At 49.4% G+C, this 24,111-nt stretch overlaps 1 protein-coding gene and 1 long non-coding RNA gene across 2 annotated transcripts; one reads left to right on the top strand and one right to left on the bottom strand.

Moving 5' to 3' along the window:
- Nucleotides 1–5,353: 5,353 nt before the first annotated feature.
- LOC129735149 (ribosome-binding protein 1-like) lies at nt 5,354–15,027 on the top strand. Its single transcript, XM_055700513.1, has 9 exons — nt 5,354–5,445; nt 8,506–8,913; nt 9,459–9,607; nt 9,832–9,954; nt 10,965–11,117; nt 11,454–11,572; nt 12,368–12,521; nt 12,946–13,081; nt 13,365–15,027. The coding sequence occupies exons 2-8, from the start codon at nt 8,526–8,528 to the stop codon at nt 13,060–13,062; spliced, it is 1,203 nt and encodes a 400-aa protein (XP_055556488.1). The 5' UTR covers nt 5,354–5,445; nt 8,506–8,525; the 3' UTR covers nt 13,063–13,081; nt 13,365–15,027.
- A 341-nt stretch (nt 15,028–15,368) lies between these two features.
- Nucleotides 15,369–18,657, bottom strand: LOC129735150 (uncharacterized). Its single transcript, XR_008730596.1, has 3 exons — nt 18,437–18,657; nt 17,353–17,475; nt 15,369–16,420 (listed from the first exon to the last, which is right to left on the bottom strand). It is a non-coding gene; the product is annotated as an uncharacterized LOC129735150 (long non-coding RNA).
- Nucleotides 18,658–24,111: the final 5,454 nt, after the last annotated feature.

Here is a 24,111-nt window from a genome sequence, read left to right as displayed (position 1 = left end):
TGGGTATCTTTCTAGAAAGGGCTGTGTATTCTGATCAAGCCTCTGCATAGCTCAAGCCTAGACTAGACTGTTCTGCTCCGTACTGTGTAGGGAAGAGCACATCCCTGTGCTAGTGCATAGAGTCGGCAGTACTCCTTAATTGGTGCCCACTCAATATATTAAGCGTTGACCGCACTTTAAATGTTGTCAGTTTCGAGAATTTTTGAACTGCGTTTTTAGAATGACAGGTTGTCCCTTGTTGAAGGCCTTTGGAGTCCATGACCTGAAATTCCTTGTCAAGAACTGGGGGAATTAAGCGCATGAACCACGTAGTTGTTTGGGAGGGAGGTTTTGTATATTTGTGAGAATCCTGATGTTGGTCCTGGACCGTAACTGGTTAAATAACTGGCCTCATTTTTTGAGCAATTGAAAAGCAATTCAGGGACTGTTCAGCGTTTTGTTTGACAGATTCCCTCTTTCTGTTAGAACTACTCTTTAACTAGTCTCCTCCTCCCAAACTCAGGAGAGGGAAGGTTAACTTAACACCCTGCTTGTCCAGAGCCTGCGGTCATGGCAGGTGCCGAACTCTCCAGAGGAGGCTTCTGTGCCTGTACTCCTCACATCAGGCTCCAGCACAGTTTTCTTCCTCATCCCTGAGTCTGGAAGCACTCAGGCTTTCAGCGGCTGTTGGTACCATGTGTTTTAGAGCAAGCTTGTGACAGAATAGTGGGCGTGCACAGAAGACCGCTCTGTTCCTCTCTATACGAGCAGAGGGGGAGCAAATTCCTCCACTGTTCGTACAAGAGCATCAGAACAGCTCTGCTGGGTCAGATCAAAGGTTTGTCTTGCCCAGTGTCAAGTCTCAAAACAACAGCTGTAATCTGATGTGTAGGGAAGAGCAAGAACAAGGCCCGCAAACAGAGCAGGGCATTCCTGCTTATACTTTCCAGCTACTTTCAGCCCGAGGACTTGCGATGATGCTGTGTACTTCATCTTGGGTTTCTGCTCTGTGGACTGAAGTCAGCCCTTGAAACTGTCGGTTTTAGCCTACGGGACCTTTTGACCAAGCTGGTACTTTGCTCACGGGCTATTCCTGCACGAAGAGCTTCCTTTTGTGCGTGGCTGTTAGTAGTTTCATGTGATGCTTCCCCATTTCCGTCTCAGAAGGGACATTCAGCTGTCATCCCTGGCTGCTTACTGCATGTCACTTGTGACTTTCCGCATCGCTTATCACAGCCGCCTCAGTAGTCGCCTTTCCTGACTGTACAGCCCTGCTGTAGCTTCCTCTGCGTGGCAGCTGCTCTGCACCTCTGGTTAGCATTGGAATTGTTCTCAACTTGTTCTAGTACATCCTCTTCTGAAATGAAGAGAACATTTTTACAGTGACACAAAGATGTTTGCTGTTTTGTTTTCTGTTTCGTTCAGGTATTTCCCAGCATTTAATTACTCTTGTGACCAGCACTGAGCCTTGAACTGTCTTCCTCATAGAAGTAACAGTTTAGTAGAAACCTGCTTTATTCTGCTTTCCCGATTTCCTAAAAGACAGCAAATTAAAGAGCAGTTCTTTACATGAAAAGAGTTAGTACATTCAACAGTTCAGATCCAGTGTTGCCCTCTCAGCCTCAGTGAATTTCTGTCCTAGACTTTTACAGGCTTTGGCCTTTAATGGGCATATTTTATTCCACTCCTACTCCTAAGAAATGTTTTATTTGCTTCTTAAAGTGGAAATAGAACATGTCTGTAATGCTTGATCAAGAGGAATTTGCCTCTATTTTGTTCAGTCTCCTTGGCCGCATACCTATGTGAAGGCTGAAACGCTTGCTTTCTTTGGGGAAGGTGAATCCAGCAAACCCCGTTCATGCGAGTTGCTAGTTTTAGTACCTCAGCTTCCCATCATGGTTCCAGCTGGGTATAGGTATAGTCCAGTCAGTGTCTCGTAAGTCGTGTAAGTAGTGAGTGAGATGAAGCAGTTTTGGCGTTTTTCAGTAACTGAGGTGAAAAGGCAAAACTTTCACGTCTGTCAGCTTTGGTAGCTTTGATTCTCCGCCAAACAATGTTTCGGACTCTGAAGCTGCAGAAGTATCAGACCTGAGTGGAGGGCCTGTCCACAGGTGCGGTGAATCCATGGTCAGAAACATGTTCGCTTAAAAGACCAAACAATAAAAAAAAGGGATAGCTTGGGAACCAGACTTGTGTGGGCTAGGCTGATGCTGTTAGGCTGAAAATGGTATTATTACCTATTACATTAGATTACTGAAGAGTTGGTGTGTAAGATTCTATGAACACAGTGATAAAAAGGAATCTGAAAGGGGTGCTGTGCAGTGTGACTGCTCTTCAGTTTCCACACACGCAGCTGTAAGGGTTAAAATTGGACACAGCATTGGAAGTACAGGTTCACCAGTGAGGGGGAATGAAATTTCCCCAGTTTGCTGGCCACGCTCGTCCTGGTGTAGCCCAAGGTGTCATTAGCCTTACTGGGCACTGCAGCACCCCCAGGTCCTTTGCAGAACTGCTAGTTAGAGTGTCAAGACTTCTTTCACCACGTCGGCTAGTAACAGTTTCTTGATAATGGTTATCCCAATATGCATGTTACTTGTTTTTTCTTTATCAAACACTGCAATTTGGTTTTTACATCCCCCGCCTGGTATTGCTCTTCATTATTCTCTTCTTTCTGCAAATTTCATTATTTAAAATTGTTTCTAGAGCAGTTGTTCGCTGGAATATCCAGTTTAGAACGCTTACTTGAGAAATCTTCCCTTCTCTCACTGCTTGATTAAGGCTGCTCACTAATTTTCCTGGAAATTTATTATTATGTAAATGTCACCAGGAATAAAGAGGTCATCATCACTCGTGAGACTTGGATTCTAGCTGGTGTAGGTAGTGACCTACAGCCTGCCTGCCGCCTTTGTTTTTGTGCCTGGGAAGGAGTTGTGGTTCAGACATCAGACAAAAGGCACTGCTAGCCACGTGTTTTTCACGTCGCCTTGTTAATAGTACTGAAGCAGTACATCCAGACAGCGCATTTCAAAGATGGAAAAAAGAGTCAAGTGGGTGTCCAGCAAGTGCAGGAGGTGTGTTGGAGGGAACTAGTTCTCCCTGGAGTACTCCATTACTGTATTTGCACAGGTCTTTTTGAATGATATTATACAACTTTGTCAAGGAATGTACGTGTGTTTCTATTGATATGTATACACATAGCAGGTTATATACTCAGCACTGAGTAATGACAGACTCAAGGTGGCGAGCGTGATTTTTGGAAAGACTGTCTTATTACCAAGTGTGACCTCTTGTCTTCTGTAAACTCACACATAATGGTTTTCAAAAGCTTTTTTCCTCTTAACAGAAGGAAACATTGCAGACTCTGAGCAGTCATTCATCTTTAGGTCATTGATGGATAAGATATTTGCAGAGGAGATGAATATTCTAGAACAGGTGATACTGAGAAAATTTTTCTGTCTAAAGCTAAATTCCAGGTGCTTAACTTTGGGCCTGTACTGCCTCAGTGAAATAGAAACAGAACTTGGTTGTTTGGCCCTTTTCTCTCTCTCTTTTTTTTTTTTTTTTTTTTTTTTAAGCTACAGATTTTTGCCACATGATCATGGAAATGTACCAGTCTGCCCAATGGCTGCCTGCAAAACACATGCAGAGCAGCAGCAGAGGGCTCTAAAAAGCAAGCAACACGTTATAACTTAATGTCTTAATGACTGGATGGGGTGGGGTGAGATTCCCAACCAGAAACGTGTGGTTTCCATGTGGTTCTGCATCACACAGCTCTGCGAAGTTGTTTGAGCTAGATCTGTCGTCATTATTACACGTGCTGGTAACAAGGAGCGCGCCTGTATTTCTTCTAGCTTATTTCTTCTAGCTAGTTTAATAACTGAGGGCAAAGCTCAGACTGTGGGGACATGTACCCTAACTTTGTGTATTCTAGTTTTCTGATCTCATATTTTGCTTAATATGATATTTGCAAGAGGTTGTTTCAATTTAGCAACCTTAATTCTGAGTTAAAAACGCTTACTATGTCAACTGTCTAGGCAGTGTTCAACACCTGTTGGATGCCCTTTTGGAGTGGAGAAGAATAGCTTTTATTTTGTTTTATTGGTTTTATATTAGTTTTATTACAAGATAACATTGAGTGATCTTTGGGTTTATTTCTTTTGTTGTTGTGTTGTGTGTTTTTTTTAAGGAGAATACTAGTGTTAAAAGTGAATCCAGGACAGCGGAGACAGAAGAGAGACAATTCACTTCAGGAGCTGAGCCTGTGAATGAATCTGTAGGACAGACAGATTCATCTGTAAAATCTTTCTCCAGGAAAAGACGCGGTTCAGACACAGGCAACTCTCTCGGTAAGAAAGATTCTACATTTTCTCAGAGATTACGGCGACAGCTACTCTGAAACTAACTATTACAGAAAGGGGAGAGTAGAAGAATTTAGTTGTTGTCTGCCGTGTAAGTACCTCATTGTTCCTTCAGTTAAAATATTAAACTTGTACAACCTCTAGCGAGAACGGCTCCCACCAGGGCAGCGTGCCCCCTGGGCTTTGCCGGGGATGTGCAAGAAGAGTTCATTGCATGTGACAAACTGACAGGGGGCAGGAGGCGATGAAGAGGTCCACCAGGCAGCTCGCTTTCCAAATGCAGACGTTCATCTCCCCCCCGAGCTCTGCCCATGGCCAACCCCACGGATCCCACACAATTCAGCCACCCGCCCCATCTCCCTGAGGGGAGCAGGTTTGCAGGCGCTTGCCTGACCTGCAGCTGCTCCATCTGCCTCTCCAAGGCCGCCACTTTCATCTTCCAGCTCTTCCTCAGCTGCTCCTCTTGCCGCAGCACCTCTGACTTCTCAGACAGCTCGTTCATCAGCTTGCCGCACCACTCCTGTAACCTGGCCACCTCAGCGTTTTGCCTGCACCAACAGAAGCAGCGTTATTCCAGCCCGCAGGCCAGTCAAGCATCCCTGGCGTTACCCAGGGGGAACACATCCTCCTGGTGGGCCTGATAACAGGGCTTGAAACATCTCAACGGTTGTGTTGGCCTGTTTCTCGGACACGCCTGGTCCTTCAGGGATGGGGTGGAAGGAGCTGACACATCAATTTCAAAAGCTCCGTTTCCATCCATACTAATGAAGGTATTCCAGCATGCTAGTAATCAATCAAATGTACTTGGTAGTAACATTAGAAGAGGCAATCGGGTCACCAAGCAGGTAAGCCCTGCCTTAGCTTAGGCATTTGGATGGTTTTCTCTGACGTGTGTCAGAGCAGACATCTGGCTACATGCCAAATAGCAATGCAGAAATACCGGGGAGAACGTTTTCACTCCATCCGTGCTCAGACTGTTCCCCTTTTCGCTGCAGGCTCTCTCAGGAGCGCACCTCTCCTTTCTAGGGCTACCCTGGGTATGGCGGGTGAGGAAGCTACACGCAGGCAGGCTCCAATGGCTGACTCGGCTCCCGCTGGCTCTGGAGAGGTGGGTGAAAGAATCAGAGTGAGCATCTGGGCTGTAGAGACCAGAAAGGCTTTGCTGCTCCAAGGAATCAACAATGGATTCTTTTTTTGGAGATCAGGGAGCCCAACCCAAGCCGTCTGATGTGGAGAAAAGCTGAATTTCTTCAGGATTTCTTTCTTTCTTTTTTTTTTTTTTTTAACTTCCACCTGTGCAGCACAGCCTCCCTGGCTAGTTGCAGTCCACTGGCCAGCTGTCGTGTGAAGGCTGGCACTGCTGCACAACGATCCTGTCTGTCTTGCAGGCTGCAAGATTTTGGCCCAGTGCAGCAGGAGGAACTGAAGGGGGTCGGCGCTCTCTGGCTACAAGCCAGGCCGACTGAGCATGAAATCTCTGAATGCTGCAGCAAGATGTTTACTCCTTGGTTAACGGTGTCTGACAGGCTGAACAGAACTTTGCTTCTCCACGTGGAGATGCAATGCCTTTTGAAATGAGTAATGACAACCACATCTCTAGATCAAGCGCATTGTTAATTCCTACTGTTGCACAGGGTGTTTGAGATCGTGTCTTTCAACAGACACAGGCTTGAACGTCCTCTGCCACAGCAGCAGCTCTAGAAGGAAGCTAATGGTTTCTAGCCTGTATGGTGCAGATGTGCTGCTCTGCATGGCACAGCTGTGGTGTCACAGACACTGCAAAACCTGCTCTTGTCCTGCGCACAGTTCTAGTGCCTCTAAAATTCAGTCAGACGGTGTGAGTTTTAGCCAGAGCTCACTTGAGCTGCATCACAGGGCATTTCACTTGTGAAGTTCTCATCTCTCACTAGTATCTCAAAAAACCCAGCCATCCACAACCAAAACCCAAAGGCCAATCCAGCATCCAGCTGCTTTGGGAGGTGGCGGGAGCAGCTGACGGGGCTGGAGAGCATTTGCCAGCAGTCAGTGATGCCCTTGCCCTAAGCTGGAGTGGCGAATTTTGATCTAAGTCTGACGCGGTGGCACTGTGAGGTCAGCAGCTCTGTTGGTACCAGCGCATTGTTGGGGTTGCCAGGTGAGGAATGCAGGGCGCTCAGCTCCGCCCCGGTCAGCTCCGGGGCACATTGGTCTGGCCCTAAAGCCAGCAGAAGGACGTGGGTACATGTTCTCTGGACCCTCGTTTCTGTTTCCTGCCAGGAAGAGGAAATCCATCCCTTTTCACCCTGCAGGTTAGGAGTAATCCCTCTGTCCCGATGGGGACCATCCCAAAGTGATGCTGCGTTGTCAGGAGGGAGGGGGCTGGCACCAGCTGTGCTGGGATGGAGCCGGCTGAGGCCGCTGAAATCCCAAACGACTGGGACGGGCCGGGATAGCGATGCCTGTAGTATCAGCTGGGATCTCGCGCGGTGCCCTGGTGTAGAAAGTTGGTCCTGCCGGGGGGAGGCTGGTTCCAGCTGGCGTTGGCAGCCTGCCCGCCTGCCGGCTCTCTGCTGCTTTGTCTGGGATGCTTGGCGAGGCGGGCAGGGAGAGCTGGGCTGCTGGTTGAAACAGCCCTCAACAACCCCCCTGGGGGTTGGAGGCGACGTTTTCATTGCCCTGTCACCCCCTCGCTGCACCAGTGCGGATTCGGCTGGGAGTGAGTTCGCCGCTGTCGGCTGTGAGAAAGGCTCTGAGGTCTCTCCCTGTGAGCACTGAGGTTTTGAAAAGATGCTGATCTCCTTAGTTTTATTCTTATTTTTGCCTCCTCCCTTTCCAGCCACTCCCTCCGTCCCCAGCCCACAACCTCTTAAAGAGGAAATTCAATGATGTTGACAGTTAAGGGCGGGGATGGGAACTTCTGATAGCTGAGGGCTTGATGCACTGATCACGAGAAAGCGAGAAAGCGCAGCCTGGCACCTCCTGGGGAGTGCCCCTGCGCAGATGAACTGCCTGGCTGCAGCATCGGGGGGGGGGGGGGGTGGGGGGGGTGGGTGGGGGGGGGGTGGGCGTTGTGAGCCACGTGGAGGTGGTGCCCATGGGGGAAACGCACGAGTGGGACAGCGGGGAAGAGCCTGGCTTCCAGACTTGGGACGGGGTTCGGTTAGCGATTAAGAAGAGTGGAGGCAGCAGCATCTTCCTCCGCGCGGGGCTGCACCCTGCCTGCCAGGTCTCAGACCAGGCAGTACAGTCTCCCTTGCGGCTCCGTGTGTTATGGGTGGAGAACCTGAGCGTGGAGAGGAGGGTGGGAACGGATGCCCGCCAGTTAACAGCAGAGGTGGAAAGAGAAGCACCACATCCAGTGCTCCCTTCGCAAGTTTCGTTTCTTCCTGTGGGCATCTGCTGGGGAGATGAGATGGTTAATGACCATGCTTTTGCTTTTTTTTGGCTTGAACTTGGGCCTTTTCCTGGTGTTTGCGTTGCAAGGAGATGGTAGCGTCTTGGTTCTCTGTGTGGCGTCTGTAGCATCATTGCTGGGGTGGTTCTCGTCACTGGAGGCTGGGAGCAGCGACCCAGTGGGATGTGGTCACTGCGTGTCCTCCCTGCCAGGCTGGGCAGAGGCCAGCAGTGCCGCAGGGTGCGGCTGGCAAAGGGAGGCGGCCAGGGCTGCTGCAAAGCTGGGGAAAGCTCTCCCGTGCATGCTTTCCCCTTCCAGGGGGGTGTTCTATTCCAGAGCTGAGACCCTGGATGCACTTCCACCTGCGCCTGGGCGCAGAGATAAGGCCAGGTGGCCCAGGGAGAGCCCAGGTCTTGGCCAAACTGCACCAGGCAGTCTGGAAACGGGCTCTCTTACTGCCGCAGGGCTGCAGGGATTGCCCAGGGTCGTGCAAAAGCGTCCCATTGGACAAGGCATGGGCACTTTGCTCGTGGCTGTCTCTGATTGCATCCCTGGTTTTTTCTTCCCCCTCTTTGGTTCTTCTGGAGCTTGCTGCAGCCAGCGCAAGCAGCCCCTGCGGTGTGGCTGGAGCACCGTGCGCAGGCAGCGCAGCGGAGGAGCGCAAACCTGGGAGGGGGCGGGGGGTGTCAGCAGGTTGCCCACACAACACAGATGGACATGGGAAACTCGCTGCTCACAGAGAGGCTGTTGCGCCTCTTTGTTTTCCCCACTAACTGTTGTTGTGGTGTCTTGCAGGCACAGAAGAATAAGGCAGGATGGATGTCTATGACCCTCAGATGCCGAATGTCGTGCTCTTTGGAGGTCTGATGGTGGTATCAGCCATCGGGATCTTCCTGGTGTTCACCTTCATGGAGAAGGTCCTCCGTCCTTCTGAGGAAGCCTTGGCCAAGCAAGGCAAAGGGCTTAAGAAGACTCAGCAGAAGGAAAAAGAGAAAAAGAAGAAAGAGGAAGCTGTTGAGAAAAAAGGAAAAGGAAAGAAACATCAAGAGAAACCTAATGGACAGGTCCCAGAGGCGCACCAAAGTGCTCCAGTGGTCAGCTCTGTCACCATAAAGAAAAGCAATGTTCTTCCAGCCCATGAGGAGCAGAAGCATAATGGACCTGTCAAGAAGGTGGCTGCATCCAAGAAGAAGAGCGAGCCAGGTAAGGCCAAGTTCCTCTGCATATATCCCCGTCGGGTAAGCCGGCAGAGGGATCGGAGAAGGGCTGGAGTCATCTCGTTCCCTTAGCAAAGAGCTGGAACGAACCTGCCTGGTGAAAGGCAGGAGACGACCTTGCTGCTCTGCATCACTGGCACCGCTGCGTGGAGCGACAGTCCCCCAGCGAGGCTGTGTCACAATGGAGTCCAGCTTCTGATGCCCACCACGTCTCTGCTCCCTGGCTTTAGCAAAGCGTGCCCAGCTCCGTCTGGAATCGATCAGTGTGATGGAGGGCGGTGGCAGGGCGGCAGGAGCAGTAGCAGAGCCAGGCAGAGGTGGCAGCTGGCTCAGGGAACGCTTGTCTGTGGTGAGTGCCGTCCCCAGCGCTCGTCACATTGCTTTCAGTTAGAGAGGTATCAAACTTGGCTGTGGACATCTGGGCGGTTGCTGGCGTGAAATGGCAGTTATGGGGTTGAAGTCAACTGAGGCGATGCTACTCAGCCCTGCCGTTGGCTCGAGCGCTCCCAACCCCTCCTCTCTCCTCCCCAGCACCTGCGGACTCGGATGGGCCCCTCTACCTGACCTACAAGACGCTCGTGTCCACGGTCAGCAGCACGGTGTTCGGCGAGGGGGAGGCCCAGCGGCTCATCGAGATCCTGACGGAGAAAGCGGGCATCATCCAGGACTCCTGGCACGCGGTAGGGCTGCCAGCAGCGTCGCGTCCACCAGGGCTGGGCCAAGCCTCCGGGGGTGCGGAGGGGTGAAGGCAGCCCGTTTTCGGGCAGGCTGTCCCCCGAGGGGCAGCCTTAGAGACAGGAGCTGAATTTTCCCTGGGGCAGAGGGCAGGACCCTGTGCGTGTGGGGTGGAGGGGTTGGATGCGGAGGTGGTGGTCCCCGCTGATGTGCCACCCTGCGCCGGCAGGCCAAGCAGAAGGGTGACCCTGTCACTGTCCTGAAACGCCAGCTGGAGGAGAAGGAGAAGCAGCTCGCCACCAAGCAGGAGGCTGCAGCCGCTGCCAGAAACAAGGTGGAGGAGCTGAGCCAGGTAAGTGCCGCGCAGCCCTCCCGGCACCCCTGGCACGGGCTCTGCGCCTCACGGCTCGCCGTGTGCCTCCCTCTCCCCGCGTCTTACCCGCCCTTGGAGGTGAAGCCCAGGGGTTCTCTGGGCCCTTCATCCATTTGCTGTTTTCTCCCCCAAAAGGGGAGGAGATGCCCACCTGAGCTCCTCTCCTGGGCCTGATCCAGCCCGGGGAGGCACATGCCCTGTTGGCAGCCGCAGCTGGAGGGGCTAAAGCCGTGCCCGTAAGAGACTGCAGCTTTCTGCTGCTTTCCGGAGGACAGTAAAGCCCTTCTCATCTCTTGGCAGAGCCCCTGCGCTGAGAAGGTGTTGATCAGTCCCTTTTTAAGGAGCCTGGTGCTCTTTACAGCCCCCTTGCCTGGCTCAGCCCCTTGCCTCCACCTCTCGTTGGGTGTTGAAGTCAGAAGGGACCCCCGGCGCGTCGTGCTCAGCACCTCCTGCCCCGCAGCCGCCAGGACCCTGCTGCAGCAGGTCCATCTGCCTGCAGGCAGGAGAGGAGAGGGCGAAGCCACCCTGTGCACTGAGTGCTGTGCTAAGCCCCGGCCTGTGCAGGCAGCCCAGGGCAGCGGCACGGCATCACCCAGCCGGCCAAGAGAGCACCCCTGCCTTGGCAGGGGGCGGAGGGGGGGGGTGTTTGGTTTGTGGGGGTGTTTTCTTTTTTTTGTTTTCCTGCTTTGCCCCAAACTTGATGTGATGATATTGATCCTGGGGCCGGGGAGGGGAATAAAATTCCAGGCTGTCACTCCTGTCTCTTAGCTGGCCCAGTGTGGAACAACAGTGGCATCCAGTGGCCACTGAGCCCAAAGCTTAATGCAGGAGGAAATGTAAGTGCGGAAGGGTGTAGCTGGGCCTGGGGGCAGCGCCGAAAGGGTTACACTTCTTAAAGTCTTCTGAGCCAGGAGGCCACTTGTTTCGAGTCCCCTTAAAGCAGGGGAGTTCCTGCGCTGAAACTGACCGGGTGGCTTCTCTCCTCGAAGGAGCTGGCGGCCGAGCGGGCCAAGGCGACGGCCGTGGAGGGCAAGCTGAAGGAGCAGCTGCTGGCCCGCGAGCAGGAGATGGCAGCGGTGCAGGCACGCGTGCAGGCCAGCTACCAGGACCATGTCAGCGAAACGCAGCAGCTGCAGGGCAAGGTGAGCCCCACGCGGTGCTCTGCAGCTTCCTCCGCTGGCTGCCGGCTGGCCCTCGGTGGCAGCTGCCTGGTCTTTTGGAGAAGACCGAGGTGGGCGAGGGGGCCAGAGCCTCGGGGAGGGGCGAGAGCCCCGCAGTGCTCCTGAGCCGTGGTGCTCACGCTAGAAGAGGGATGTGGGAGCATCCTCACGGGATGCAGCAGCCGCAGGGGCTGTCAGCAGCAGCAGACACCTCGCTGTGGCTTCCTTGCCAGTCCCTCTTGCCCATGGAGTGGGCTCCTCAGGGGAGAGCCGAGGGGCTGGCAGCAGCGGCATCAACCCCTGTTGGTCTCTCCCTAGATCCGCACCCTGCAGGAGCAGCTGGAGAATGGCCCCGACACGCAGCTGGCTCGCCTGCAGCAGGAGAACTCCATCCTGAGCGATGCCTTCTGCCAGATCAGAAGTCAGATGGAGAGCAAGTAAGACTAGGGGTGGGGGTGGGGGCAGAGCCTGGGGCCGCCCTCTGGCAAGCCCTGGGGGGGGCTGTCCATCATGATTGGCCACCCCCTTTCTGGAGGGTGCTTCTACAGACGCCCCAGCTAGCTGGAGGTAGAGGAGGGAGTGAGGAAGAGATTGCCAAATGGCTTCTGTGGGCCTGGCAGGGGAAACAAGGATGCTTTTCCCAAGTGGAAGGGCAGGGGAAGCCCTCTCTGCTTTGGAGTCACCTGTGCTGATGCTAGCGGAGGGGGCAGAGGGGACCAGAAGGCACTGCAGCATTTCTCCACACTTCGGAGAGCTTGTGCTCACCAACTTCAGAAGAAATGTCGCTGGCTCTTTGATGGGAGCGGTGCTGCAGAGAAGCGAGACCTGCCTGGTGCATACAGAACAACCAGGAGCTAGGGAGAAGAATTTGGCGCTCCTTTTTGTAGAAAGTCTGAAATGGCTGGTGATTAACAGTGGTCAGTTAATTACAGAGCAGACTCCAGCTGCTTAGAGTGCTTTCTCCTGTGTCTGGGAACACAGATCCTTGCGTCTTCTACTTCATGAGAAAGAAATGTCTCCTGTGATGGAAACGGAGCTTTTGAAATTGATGTGTCAGCTCCTTCCACCCCATCCCTGAAGGACCAGGCGTGTCCGAGAAACAGGCCAACACAACCGTTGAGATGTTTCAAGCCCTGTTACCAGGCCCACCAGGAGGATGTGTTCCCCCCGGGTAACGCCAGGGATGCTTGACTGGCCTGCGGGCTGGAATAACGCTGCTTCTGTTGGTGCAGGCAAAACGCTGAGGTGGCCAGGTTACAGGAGTGGTGCGGCAAGCTGATGAACGAGCTGTCTGAGAAGTCAGAGGTGCTGCGGCAAGAGGAGCAGCTGAGGAAGAGCTGGAAGATGAAAGTGGCGGCCTTGGAGAGGCAGATGGAGCAGCTGCAGGTCAGGCAAGCGCCTGCAAACCTGCTCCCGCCGGGTGTGAGGGTGGGGGGGGAAGCCTAGGTGGTGCACCGTGCTGGGTGGTAGCCTCAGGTGAGAGAGGAAACCCAGTGGCCCCTGCCAGCGGGTGCTCACGAGGACGTGGGTGCTCCCTCTCGACTCTGAAGCCCTTGGTGCAGGAGGTAGAGCTTGTGGCTTTGTTATTGTCACCGGGGTGTGGCTGGATTTGGGGGTTTAGGGGTGTTTAAAGGACACCTCCCAGGTAGAGCCTCTGAGCACGCCGCTGGAGCAGTGGCGTATCGCTGGCTTGTGGCCGCCGAGGCAGCTCAGTGGAGACCTGAGGTGACCCGAGATGTTTTGGAGGGGGGAGTGTCGCCAGACGGCCAAGGGAGACTCAGGCAGACGCCTTCTTTTGACTCCCATGTAGGAAAAACTAGGAAAAAAAAAAAAAAAGAAAGAACCGGGGCCAGGCAGCAAGCGAACTACAGGAGCGACTGAAGGTTACCCAGGACCAACTGGCCAAAGGGAGACTGAAGAAGTGTAAAGAACAGCTTCAGGAAACGGTACTTGTGGTGGCCGCAGCCATCCCTCCCCTTGGTGCTGGTGGAGGGCAGGGGGAAGCGCGTGTCAGGCAGTGGTTGAAAACCGGAGACAAGGTGGCACTTGCTGCCAGAAACCATCTGGGTGGCTTTTGGGAAGCTCTGGGAGCACAGGAGATGGTGGCCATGGTTCTCCCTTCTCAAAAGGCAGGACCTGGCCCATCTGTGAAACGCTTTGATGCTTGAGCTGCCACGAGGATAAGGTTGAGAGCCAGTTGAGTAACCCACCTCTCTTTTCCTTCTCCAGGGGGAAGAGGACAGTTTGAAGGAAGGGACTTCAGTCTGACGAGTCTGTGACCTAGACCTTACCGTCACCTTACCAAAATGCCTTACACATTCCTAAAACGAAAACTAAAAATATATGCCTGATTTACTGTAGAAAAAAGTTGCAAGCCATTCGTGACCTAAAACCTAGTTTTGAAACTTAGAAAAAACCCCAAACACAAAAACCCAACCAGTAAACACTGCAGGCATATGTTTGTAAGAAAATCTTCATACTGTTTTGTACAACTACCGTTTGTTCCCAAGGGCACCGCACCGACCACATCGGGGCAGGCAGAACCCACAAATCTGTGAAAAGGGAAGACTCTGTTTGTACATCAACTGGTGATTTTTTTTTTCCTTTCTTTTTTACTTTTTTTGTTTTGGTTTGGGTTTTTTTGTTTGTTGGAGTGGAAGAAGTGTGAAAGTGAGACCCAGCATGGAAGGAAGCCTCTCTTTGATGGGTGGCTCTTGGCGCGTATCCTTTTGTGTATTTCTGGGTGTCGATGCATTTACAATGATGTAGTGAAAAGAGCTTATTCTTGCTTCATTTTCCGGGTTATTATTTACTAATTTTTTATTAAGTTTGCAAGCCAGCCAGGTGTTTGGGGTCACTGAAGAAGGACCCTGCTGTGGCCGGGAGCAGATCCTTTACTCCCCCGCCTTGCTTGCTGTGCTGCAAACAGCCATCCCCTCTGTTTTTTCTCCAAGATACGCAAAGGAGAGAAGCCTTCCCTTCCAGCCACGAGTGTTCTCACACTGGCGGTGCACCCCGAGGTCCCCTGCCACGGGGTCAGGCTGAGCGTGGGGACAGGGCAGAGCAGCGTGAGCGTGGGGACAGGGCGCAGCAGCACAGCCTCGCCAGCCCAGCGCAGGCTGCTCCTGCTCTCTTAAGCCTCAGCGCACCCCAGAAATTCTGTCCCTGCGGGTGCTGCGTGGTGGTGGTCCTTGGGCACTGCCAGGCTCTTCAGCCTTCTCTCTCCCCTTCTTGTGGCTTTCCTGTTGAAACTCCACACAAACCCACCCTTTTTCCCCCGAGTTTTCTTCTTTTTAAATAATTTTTCTTTTTTTATTTCAAGTTGGTTTATTGGGAAATGGCAGAGACCACGTCACAGCTTGGTGCCTGCCTCCTCACAATAAAGCTGCTGAGCCCGGCGCTGACATCAGCGGGATTTGAGGAGCTGGTGGGGGGAAAAGGCCCCCAGAGTACTTGGTACCTCTGGGGGGTGTGAAGAACCAAGGCCAGGAAGGGGGATGAAGGCCAGACCCGCCTCCCTTTTGTTCCCAGAGAAGTCTGCGTGTGCTCAGCCTCTATATTAGACACACCAGAGATTCCACGCAGGCAGGACTGGGTAGACACGTGTCCTGTCCCCCCAGCACTGCAGCTTTGGGGGTCACGATGGAGAAGGGATGTGCAAATCACACTTGGGCTCTGGGGTATGTGCGTGACCTGTCTCTGATCAGGCAAGAAAAAGGGGTCCTGCTGAATTCTGGCTGAGGGAACGGCAAGCTGAGAGCCCACCCCCCACCCCCACTGCCTGGTGATTAACAGTGGTCAATTAATTACAGAGCAGACTCCAGCTGCTTAGAGTGCTTTCTCCTGTGTCTGGGAACACAGATCCTTGCGTCTTCTACTTCATGAGAAAGGAATGTCTCCTGTTGTTGTGTTGTGTGTTTTTTTAAGGAGAATACTAGTGTTCTAATGAACTAATAAAGCACGAAGTCCAAGCAAATGGGCCAGAGGACCTGCCCCGAGCTTGCATTGCTGAGAAGCCAGGAGGCTCCCTGGTCGTAGCTTTTGAAGCAAGTCCCGTGTAGATGTCATGCAGTGCCACAACTCTACAGGCATTCCATGTTTTAATAGATCAGTTATGTAAAGCAACCATTCTAGGCAAGGGTTTCACTAACTGCAGGGAAGCTGTTGGTAGAATAAAGCACATTTTGGAGATGTAGCTCGTATGTACAAATGACCCTCAACAAATCAAATCTAAGGATTTCTCTTGGTTTATTAATATTTGCATTGGTTGTCCAGCAGCCCAATACTGTCCCCAATGGATTAACGCTAAAGGTCTCCAAAAATGTTGGTCCAACGCTGCAAAGTGTCAATGTGTCATGGGATGAAAGGGGGGTGGGGGTGGGGTGGGGGTGTGAGAACAAACTGGTTCCTGTTCTTAATTTTCCGAGTTGTAAAAAGCAAAATTCAGTCAGTCTTTTTGAGGCTGCTGGTCAAATGGCCAAACTCAGAAACAGTTTCCCCTGTAACCACTTTATACAGAACTGAAAACCTGTAGTGAAAGTTAGGCTAAAACAACCTGTTGGCACAAAAACTGGGTTAAATTCTTAGTGCTAGCAGTTGCAGAGCAGTACTAATAAAGGCCAATCCTGAAGTGAAACAGACATAAAATAGACACATTTTTCTGGAGAAATAGTCCTAATCCACTCTTGTAAACTCACGGTGCAGTAATAATATTTAAAGGTTCACTTGTTCTAGAGGTTCAGTGTTCTTGTTATGAAGTGCCTTGAGTTCTCCTTCAGCCTGAGGGATTCTATCAACTACTTTTCTGTTGACATAGTTTAATTTAGAACTACCTTCGTTTCTCTAATACACACTTACTAGCGGGTCAGATGCTTCTGAGGCTTCTACAAATGCCGATACTTCTATCAGAGCGCTCCAGTTCTATGGGTAGTACAGTGAAAAGAAACCACATCTCAAAAAGTGGTATTCTCAGCCCCAGTCTTTGGTCACTTGGTCCGTTTGTTCATAATCACTATTGATCTAACGTGGTAGAACCAATCAGCCTGACTAATATGGCTTGATCTGGGCTTTTTGTCTGTTAGCTTCTTTAATTCTGCAGAAATGCATGGAAATACCACCTAGACAGTCTGACCTGAAACTGAAATGCCTTTTGTATGGGGGGTAGAAAGCATTCCTGTGCCAGCTCCAGAGATCTTAAAAGGCTTCCATGTTTCACCGGTGGTTGCTTAAAGCTGTTTCCTTTGTGCAGTGTGTACATGGGAGTTGCACAGAGTTTTCCTGTATGTCTGTAGAGAAGAAGAAGAAAGAAAAAACCAAACCAAACCCCTTAGCCTCCCGTGCGTTACTGGGATATGTTCTGTGCGTGCCAAATTCAAACAGCCTAAATAAATGGGCTTTCCCTCCCCTGGGTCAGCGAGTGACTCCTCTGCAGCCTGCGGACTAGCCCTCCTGCAGCGGGGCCAGCGCTGCCGGCTGAGCGTGCCAGTGCCCCGCGTCAGCCGGGGGCTCGGGAGGCTGGTACGCGCCTGCTGCAGCTGCCGCACGGGGAGAAAGGATGGGGGTACGGGCCGGGGGGAGCAGGCTGGAAGTAAGAGCTGGCGGAGGTGGATGGAGTGGGGCGCGGGGAAGCAGGTTCACCTGCCTGCTGAGTGACGGCCAGCCTGCCGCGGGCTCTAGCTCCCTGGCAGCGCCTGCTCTCGGCCCGGGGGGCTTCAGACCCAAACGCCCACGCCTTGGGGAGCTTCCTGGGAAACTTGTTGCAGTCCGAGCAGGAGAAACCCTGCACATGTCAGTCACTTCCCCCGTGAGAACTGGGGGGGCTTTCTCTGGCCGGCCGCTGGAGCCCAGGCGCTTCCAGGCCGCCCCCTCCCCTGAGCTCTGGGCAGCTGTGTGGGGACAGAGCGGCACTGTCCCCACCGCTCCCGGCACAGCAGCGGGCTGCGCTGGCTCAGCCGCAGGGCCAGGGAAATGGTGGTCCGTGACCTCTCGCAGCATGTGCCCGCTCTGGCCACACTGCGCGGTTCAAACCTTGAATTCAAAGGCAGGCGGCGACGGACTGCTCTGACTTGGCACCCACACAGGTCACAGCGTTGGGAGCACAAGGGTTTCCGATGCAAAGAGACCCACCAGAGCGAAGCTTTGTGACTTCCAAGAAAAGCAAAGCGGCCTGGTTTGAGCTGGGGCTTTTCGCTTGTGCTTCAGTCAGCTCTGAGCTCACCCAAAAGCGGCTCGTCGTCGTCCTCATCAAGGGCTCCTCCTTGCCGAGGTGTCTGCAGGACTGGTCTCTGTCCCAAGTCCAGGTTGAGAAGGAAATGTGGTGACACAGCGGGACTGGTGCTGCCTGACAAACAACGGGAACTCTGAATAGCGAATGCTGTACCACTTATCTAAAGGATGACGCACCTACGTTTAGTTAAAAGTCGGGAGATGTCCAAGGACCCTTACTGCCACATGACGGATGCACAGACTGCTAAGGCCTTGGGTTGGTTATCTTCAGAAGGGACATTCTGTCTTAGATTCCTGTTGTACATGCAACGTGGCGAAGACAAAGACTTTAAACATGGCCCCTGAGGAATAGAGTCTGCGCAGAGACAGCTCCTCAAGGACATTGTGCAGGCATGAGATATGTAAATGAATTCTCAGAATTGTAATGAATATGTAAACCATTTCTTGGAAAACTCATGAATAGGTCTGAGTAGCTTGTATAAAGGGGGGACTGAAAAGTCACCTCGGGGTGCATGACTTTGGTGGCGCGATCCCCCATGCACCCAGCGCTGCCGAATAAAGACAACCTCCGCTCGCCTGCATACTGCTGACTGATTCTTCAAATCACCCTCTCCTGACAAAGGGCATATTAACTTAATGAAAAGGAAAACACCAACTGCACGGAGATCACTAAAATCACCTAGAAAAGGGAGTAGTAGCAAACCCCAAGTTCCTACTTTTCTTTTCTAGGTGGCCATTTCCTACAAAAATAACTGCTTTTTCCAGTCTGCTTTTCTTTCTGGTTTCAAAGATGCATTTTGCCTCAGTATTGACAAGGAAATCACAGGAATTTGGATGGGGTTTTTTTTTCTTTTCTTTTTTCCTTTTCTTTTTTTTAGAGCAGGCCATAAATTTGAACCTCCGTCATGAGCTTAGTGTTTTCTAAGAAGAAATTTTCTTCACTTTTTGAAAAGCAGTGGACTACTCACTATGGCTTTCACCACTGAGGAAACTACTTCAACTACCACAGTATCAGAAAACCTAAGACACTTACATAGTACTACAAATAAGAATTAGAGATTATTTCCTTAGCTTACCCTTTCACTGGCATTTTAATAATTTTGAGCTCTCCCCAGATGAAAAAATCTTTTTGTCTTTTTCTTCTATCGTGTTTTCATTCTCCATTTTCAAACAGTCATTCTTCCTTACAGTAATCTTTTGTTTCATTTGCCGATTAGTGATGTTATTTAATTTATCCACACATTCCTGTTTTGCCACCGCCTGCACTTTTGAACATCTTTCTTTGCTTTTTCCTTCTCAACCTATAAAAACAAAGTTAAGCTTCACGTATTTCTAGAAGACAGAAACACCACATCCAAGATTGATTAATTCAGGGTTTACCTCTGAAATAATAGAAAATGAAATCTTTTTTGTAATTCATAGAGAAGCATTTTCACAAAATTACACTACAAAGTGTATTATGCCATTGAAAGTACTTTGAATTCACTCATCATGAAGGACATAACAAAAATACAGCCCTTAGAAAGAAAACAATAGTGTCTCTTAAAACAGGAACAAGAAAAAAGTGAAAGCATTACTGATGGACAAAGCGTTAGGAGGACTGCACAATGTCTGTTGTAACACCACCAGAAAAAAATCAAGTGGAACTGTGCTGGGCTACTGCTCCCTGAACAAGGGGAGGAAAGAAAAAAAAGATCCCAAACCCACAAACACAACTGGTTTCACAGGAAAGAGGAATTTTAGTGAAAGGCAATGAAGACATGTTATCGATTTGTTAATAAGTTAAGATTGATTGACTTTATTTGATTGATTAATTGATTTTATAAAATCATTTTATAAAATTGAAAAATAGAAGGATAAGAAATATTTTTAATGAAACTCTTAGTTGCACAGTAAAAGCTGCTATGAGATCTTCTGTACGTCCTGTACCAAGGCTAGAAGAAGGGGCTGGAACCATTGTTAAAACTTAGGTAATAACTTTAGGGTTGGAAGGTTCCATTGTATTTGACCAGTCTTCTGTACGCAGAGGTGCATTGAAATGTCAGAATATGAGATGAATGGGAACTGGGGAGAGTCGACTGGAACAGCTTGTAGGTGCCTGCCAAGAAACCGTGAACTTCAGTAAAAGGTAATTCCGGCAGGGGGAGATCGCGACCACCGACTCATACACCACCTACCCAAATTGCACCCCAGACCCATTTCTAGACCTTTCTAAGCTTTACTGTGCACAATCGGATATAGGAGGAGAGTATGTTAATGATTTACGCGAAATGTTATGATTATGCATGAATATTTAATGAATATGTATGAATAAGTTATATCTATGGAATCTGATTTTGGGACCTGGCGTGCGTTGATCGTGAGAGGACTCGCTCACGCACCCGGCCGTCAATAAAGAAGTGTCTGCTTATCTACATCACATTGGTGTCGATAAGTTCTTCAGTCCGAGATTTCGGTAACAGTTTTGGCGACCCAGATGGGACCTCACTGAAGGAGACCGGCGGAGTCAGGGACCTGATCGGTTCCAGCTGGCACCGAGGATTTCTCGGGGACACCCATCGATCCCCGATCCGTAAGGCTCTTCGCGACGTTCCCTGGATTTTTGGGTAAGACACTTCTTTTTTTAATTGTAGTAAGTAAGTGCACTAGAGGAAGTGGGTAGGAGTCCCACTATAATAATTGTATGGGAAAGAGTGGGATGGAGTCCCACCAGTGGGTTGGAGCCCCACTGAGTAAGTCTGCCTGTCAGACGCGGTGAAAGAGCTGCGCAGGGTAGGACTAGGAGTCTGCCCGTAAGACATAAGCGAAAGCTATTGCAGGGTTGGACTAAAAGGATCCTTGTGGAAGTGGAAGCCTAGGCGTCTGCCCGTAAGACATAAGCGAAAGCTATTGCAGGGTTGGACAAAAGTGGAGACAAGAGAAACTATACGCTATAGTGTTCTCTAAGGTAGTGCCTCTAACAAGAAGTTAGAAGGTTTTGGTGTTCTTTGTTGTTTTGTGAGTTTGTGTATTAAGAAGAAAATTAAGAGGTATAATATTGTGTTATATGTTTGTTTAAAGTAACTGTGGGAAAGTGTGAGTGTGGCTGTAAGGGTCAGACGTATAATTGAGAACGAAAGCGAGTGGGAGTGTGGATCCGCGGATCGGAGTGACAGAGTTGAATAATTGTGTATTGTACTGTGAGTAATTACACCATGGCAACTAAGTTAACTTGGTTGTTTAAAAGTAAAAGCATGGGTAATCTTGCTGTAAATGACAAAATCCCGAAAAATTCTTTGTTGGGATGTTTATTGGCACATTGGGGAAATTTACAGGATGATCTGCAAAAGAGCCAGATGATTGAGTTTGTAATAATTTGAGTATTGTAATAATTGGTGGCCTTTGTATATATTGGATGATCAGGAAAAGTGGCCCACGAATGGGACACTGAATTGTAACACTATTTTGCAGTTAATGCTGTATTGTAAAAGAGAAGGGAAATGGAATAAAATGCCAGATGTGGATTTGTTTTTTTTACTTAAGACAAAGAAAGGATTGGCAGGATGAATGTAAGCTAACTATTAGAGATAATTTGGTAATGGCTGTAACTTCTGATAATAAGAAAGTGGAAAAAAATGTTGTTTAAATTGTGAGGTTGGGAGTGGATACAGAAGCGACATTTTTTTATTAAATACCTGTAAAGGAAAAATTGGAACAACAACAGGCCATTCCTGCAACCCCTGGATTTGAAATTTGGAAATAAGATAATTACACATGAATTTTTGTATGTACCAGTATGTCCGGTACCCTTCTTAGGAAGAGATTTGTTATCCAAATTAAATGCACAGATTGTTTTTGACGAAGGAGAACTTTTCTTGAAAATACCTGAGTCAAAAACGGGAGAAATCCTGACGATACAAGAAAAGGTAAAGGAACAAGAAATTCCACCGGAGGTGGATTTGGCAGTGATCCCTACTGTATGGGAGACAGATATTCCTCGTAAATCGAAACTAGCAGAACCAGTTAAAATAGATTTGAAGGAAGGCGCAGAACAGTGAGAATTAAACAGTATCCAATCAAACCGGAAGTGAGACAGGAATTGAAGAAATGGATTGATAAATTTTTGGAGTATAAAATTTTGGAAGAATGTGAATCTGAGTATAATACTCCTATTTTACCAGTCAGAAAACCTTCGGGTGAATATAGACCGGTACAAGACTTGAGAGCAGTAAATCAAATAGTTAAGGATATTTATCCTGTGGTAGCAAACCCTTATACACTGTTAACAGCATTGAGGGAGAATTATCAGTGGTTTACAGTGCTTGATTTAAAAGATGCTTTCTTCTGTATACCTTTGGAAAAGAAAAGCAGAAAACTGTTTGCTTTCGAATGGGAAAATCCTCAAACTGGGCAAAAGATGCAGCTGACATGGACTAGATTACCCCAAGGATTTAAAAACAGTCCAACTATTTTTGGAAATCATTTAGCAAAGGAACTTGAAATCTGGAAACAGGACAAACCAAGACCTGGGCATTTACTCCTACAATATGTGGATGACATATTGATAGCTACAGAAGAAAGACCTACCTGCATACAGGTGACTATTGACCTCTTGAATTTCCTGGGACTAAATGGGTATAAGGTATCCAGGAAGAAAGCCCAGATAGCCTGCCAGACTGTGATATATCTGGGCTTTGAGATTTCAAAAGGACAACGACAATTAGGAAAAAATCGCAAAGAAGCTATTTGTGGTATACCTGAGCCGAGAAATATTCATGAACTCAGAGCATTTTGGGGAATGACTGGGTGGTGTCGCCTTTGGATCATGAACTATGGGCTAATAGCTAAACCGCTGTACGAGGCCCAAAAGAACCCTTCCTTTGTATGGGGCCCACAACAACAAAAGGCTTTTGTAGAGTTGAAGCGTGCCTTAATGTCTGCACCTGCCTTGGGACTGCCGGATCTAACCAAAGATTTCCAGCTGTTTGTACATGAAAGGCAACACCTTGCACCGGGCGTGTTAACCCAGAGGATAGGAAGCTGGAAACGACCAGTCGGATATTTCTCTAAACAACTGGACACAGTGAGTAAAGGGTGGCCAAACTGCCTGCGAGCAGTGGCCGCAACAGTGATGCTCATACAAGAAGCTCGGAAATTGACTTTGGGAAGAACAATAACAGTCTATGTGCCACACATGGTGATAACTGTCCTAGAACAGAAGGGGGGACACTGGCTGTCCCCCAGCCGAATGATGAAGTACCAGGTGGTATTGACTGAACAGGATTATGTGATTCTAAAGACAACTAACCTGGTAAATCCTGCAGTGTTTTTAAGTTCCATACAGGAAGAAGGACGACTGGAACATGATTGCTTGGCTACCATCGAGTATGTTTATTCCAGTCGTGAAGATCTGAAGGATGTGCCATTGGAGAGACCAGACTGGGAACTGTATACTGATGGAAGCAGCTTTATGGAACAAGGAGTCCGATACGCCAGATATGCGGTAACAACAGAGACTACAGTCATAGAAGCAGGAGCATTGGCGGGTACCACATCAGCCCAAAAGGCGGAACTCATCGCTTTAATTCGAGCCTTAGAATTAAGCAACGACAAGAGAGTAAATATCTGGACTGATTCAAAATATGCCTTTGGGGTAGTGCATGTCCATGGAGCTTTGTGGAAAGAGAGGGGGTTATTGTCCTCTCAAGGATCAAACATTAAGCATCAAACAGAGATTTTACGATTATTACAAGCAGTTCAAAAGCCAGATCAAGTAGCAATCATGCACTGTACGGCACACCAGACTGGCAATACAAAAATAATAGCTGGGAATAATTTAGCTGATAGAACAGCAAAAAGGGTAGCAAAGAAACAAGCATTGCAAATGGCAATAATTCCTTCTAAAACAGTAACCCTTCCCAGGGAGAAACCGAGATATTCAGAGGAAGATGACAAATCGGGTCAGTTATTAAATGCTAAGAAAAACTTAGCTGGATGGTGGATAACTCCTAATGGACAGGTAGTAATTCCACCTCCTGTGATGATTCAAACGAGACATCAAGAATGTCACTGGGGAGCAGAAGCCTTAGTAACATCTTTGGGAAAGCAAGTAATATCAGTTAAGATGTTGGGAATAGCTAATACGGTAACTGCAAAGTGTGAAGTACGTTTGAAAACCAATCCAGTGATTAAGAAAAAGGTTCAAATGGGCAGACTGAAATCTGGTACAGAACCTGGAGATTATTGGCAAGTAGATTTTTCAGAGCTACCTAGACAAAATGGGTACCAGTACATCCTGGTAAGGGTTGATACTTTTACAGGATGGCCAGAAGCCCTTCCCTGTCGCACCACACAAGCAAAAAGAGGTTGTGAAGTGGTTATTACAAGAAATAATTCCGAGATTTGGAGTTCCTATTGGAATTTCCTCTGACAGAGGTCCACACTTTGTTGCTGAAGTAGTCCAAAGTGTTAGCAAAGTATTGGGTATTAATTGGTATTTGCATGCGTCTTGGAGGCCACAATCTAGTGGGAAAGTGGAAAGGATGAATCAAACATTAAAACGACAAATAAGTAGAATTTGTCAAGAAACCAGTCTAAAGTGGCCTCAGGCATTTTCATTGGCATTATTATGAAACAGGGTACAGCCAAAGACACAGGAGGCATTCCTTTCTCATGAAGTAGAAGACGCAAGGATCTGTGTTCCCAGACACAGGAGAAAGCACTCTAAGCAGCTGGAGTCTGCTCTGTAATTAATTGACCACTGTTAATCACC

Source organism: Falco cherrug, unplaced genomic scaffold, assembly GCF_023634085.1.
Source record: "Falco cherrug isolate bFalChe1 unplaced genomic scaffold, bFalChe1.pri scaffold_41, whole genome shotgun sequence".
NCBI lineage: Eukaryota > Metazoa > Chordata > Aves > Falconiformes > Falconidae > Falco > Falco cherrug.
Note: the sequence above shows the minus strand (reverse complement) of the source record. Positions and strands in the feature narration are given on the sequence as shown.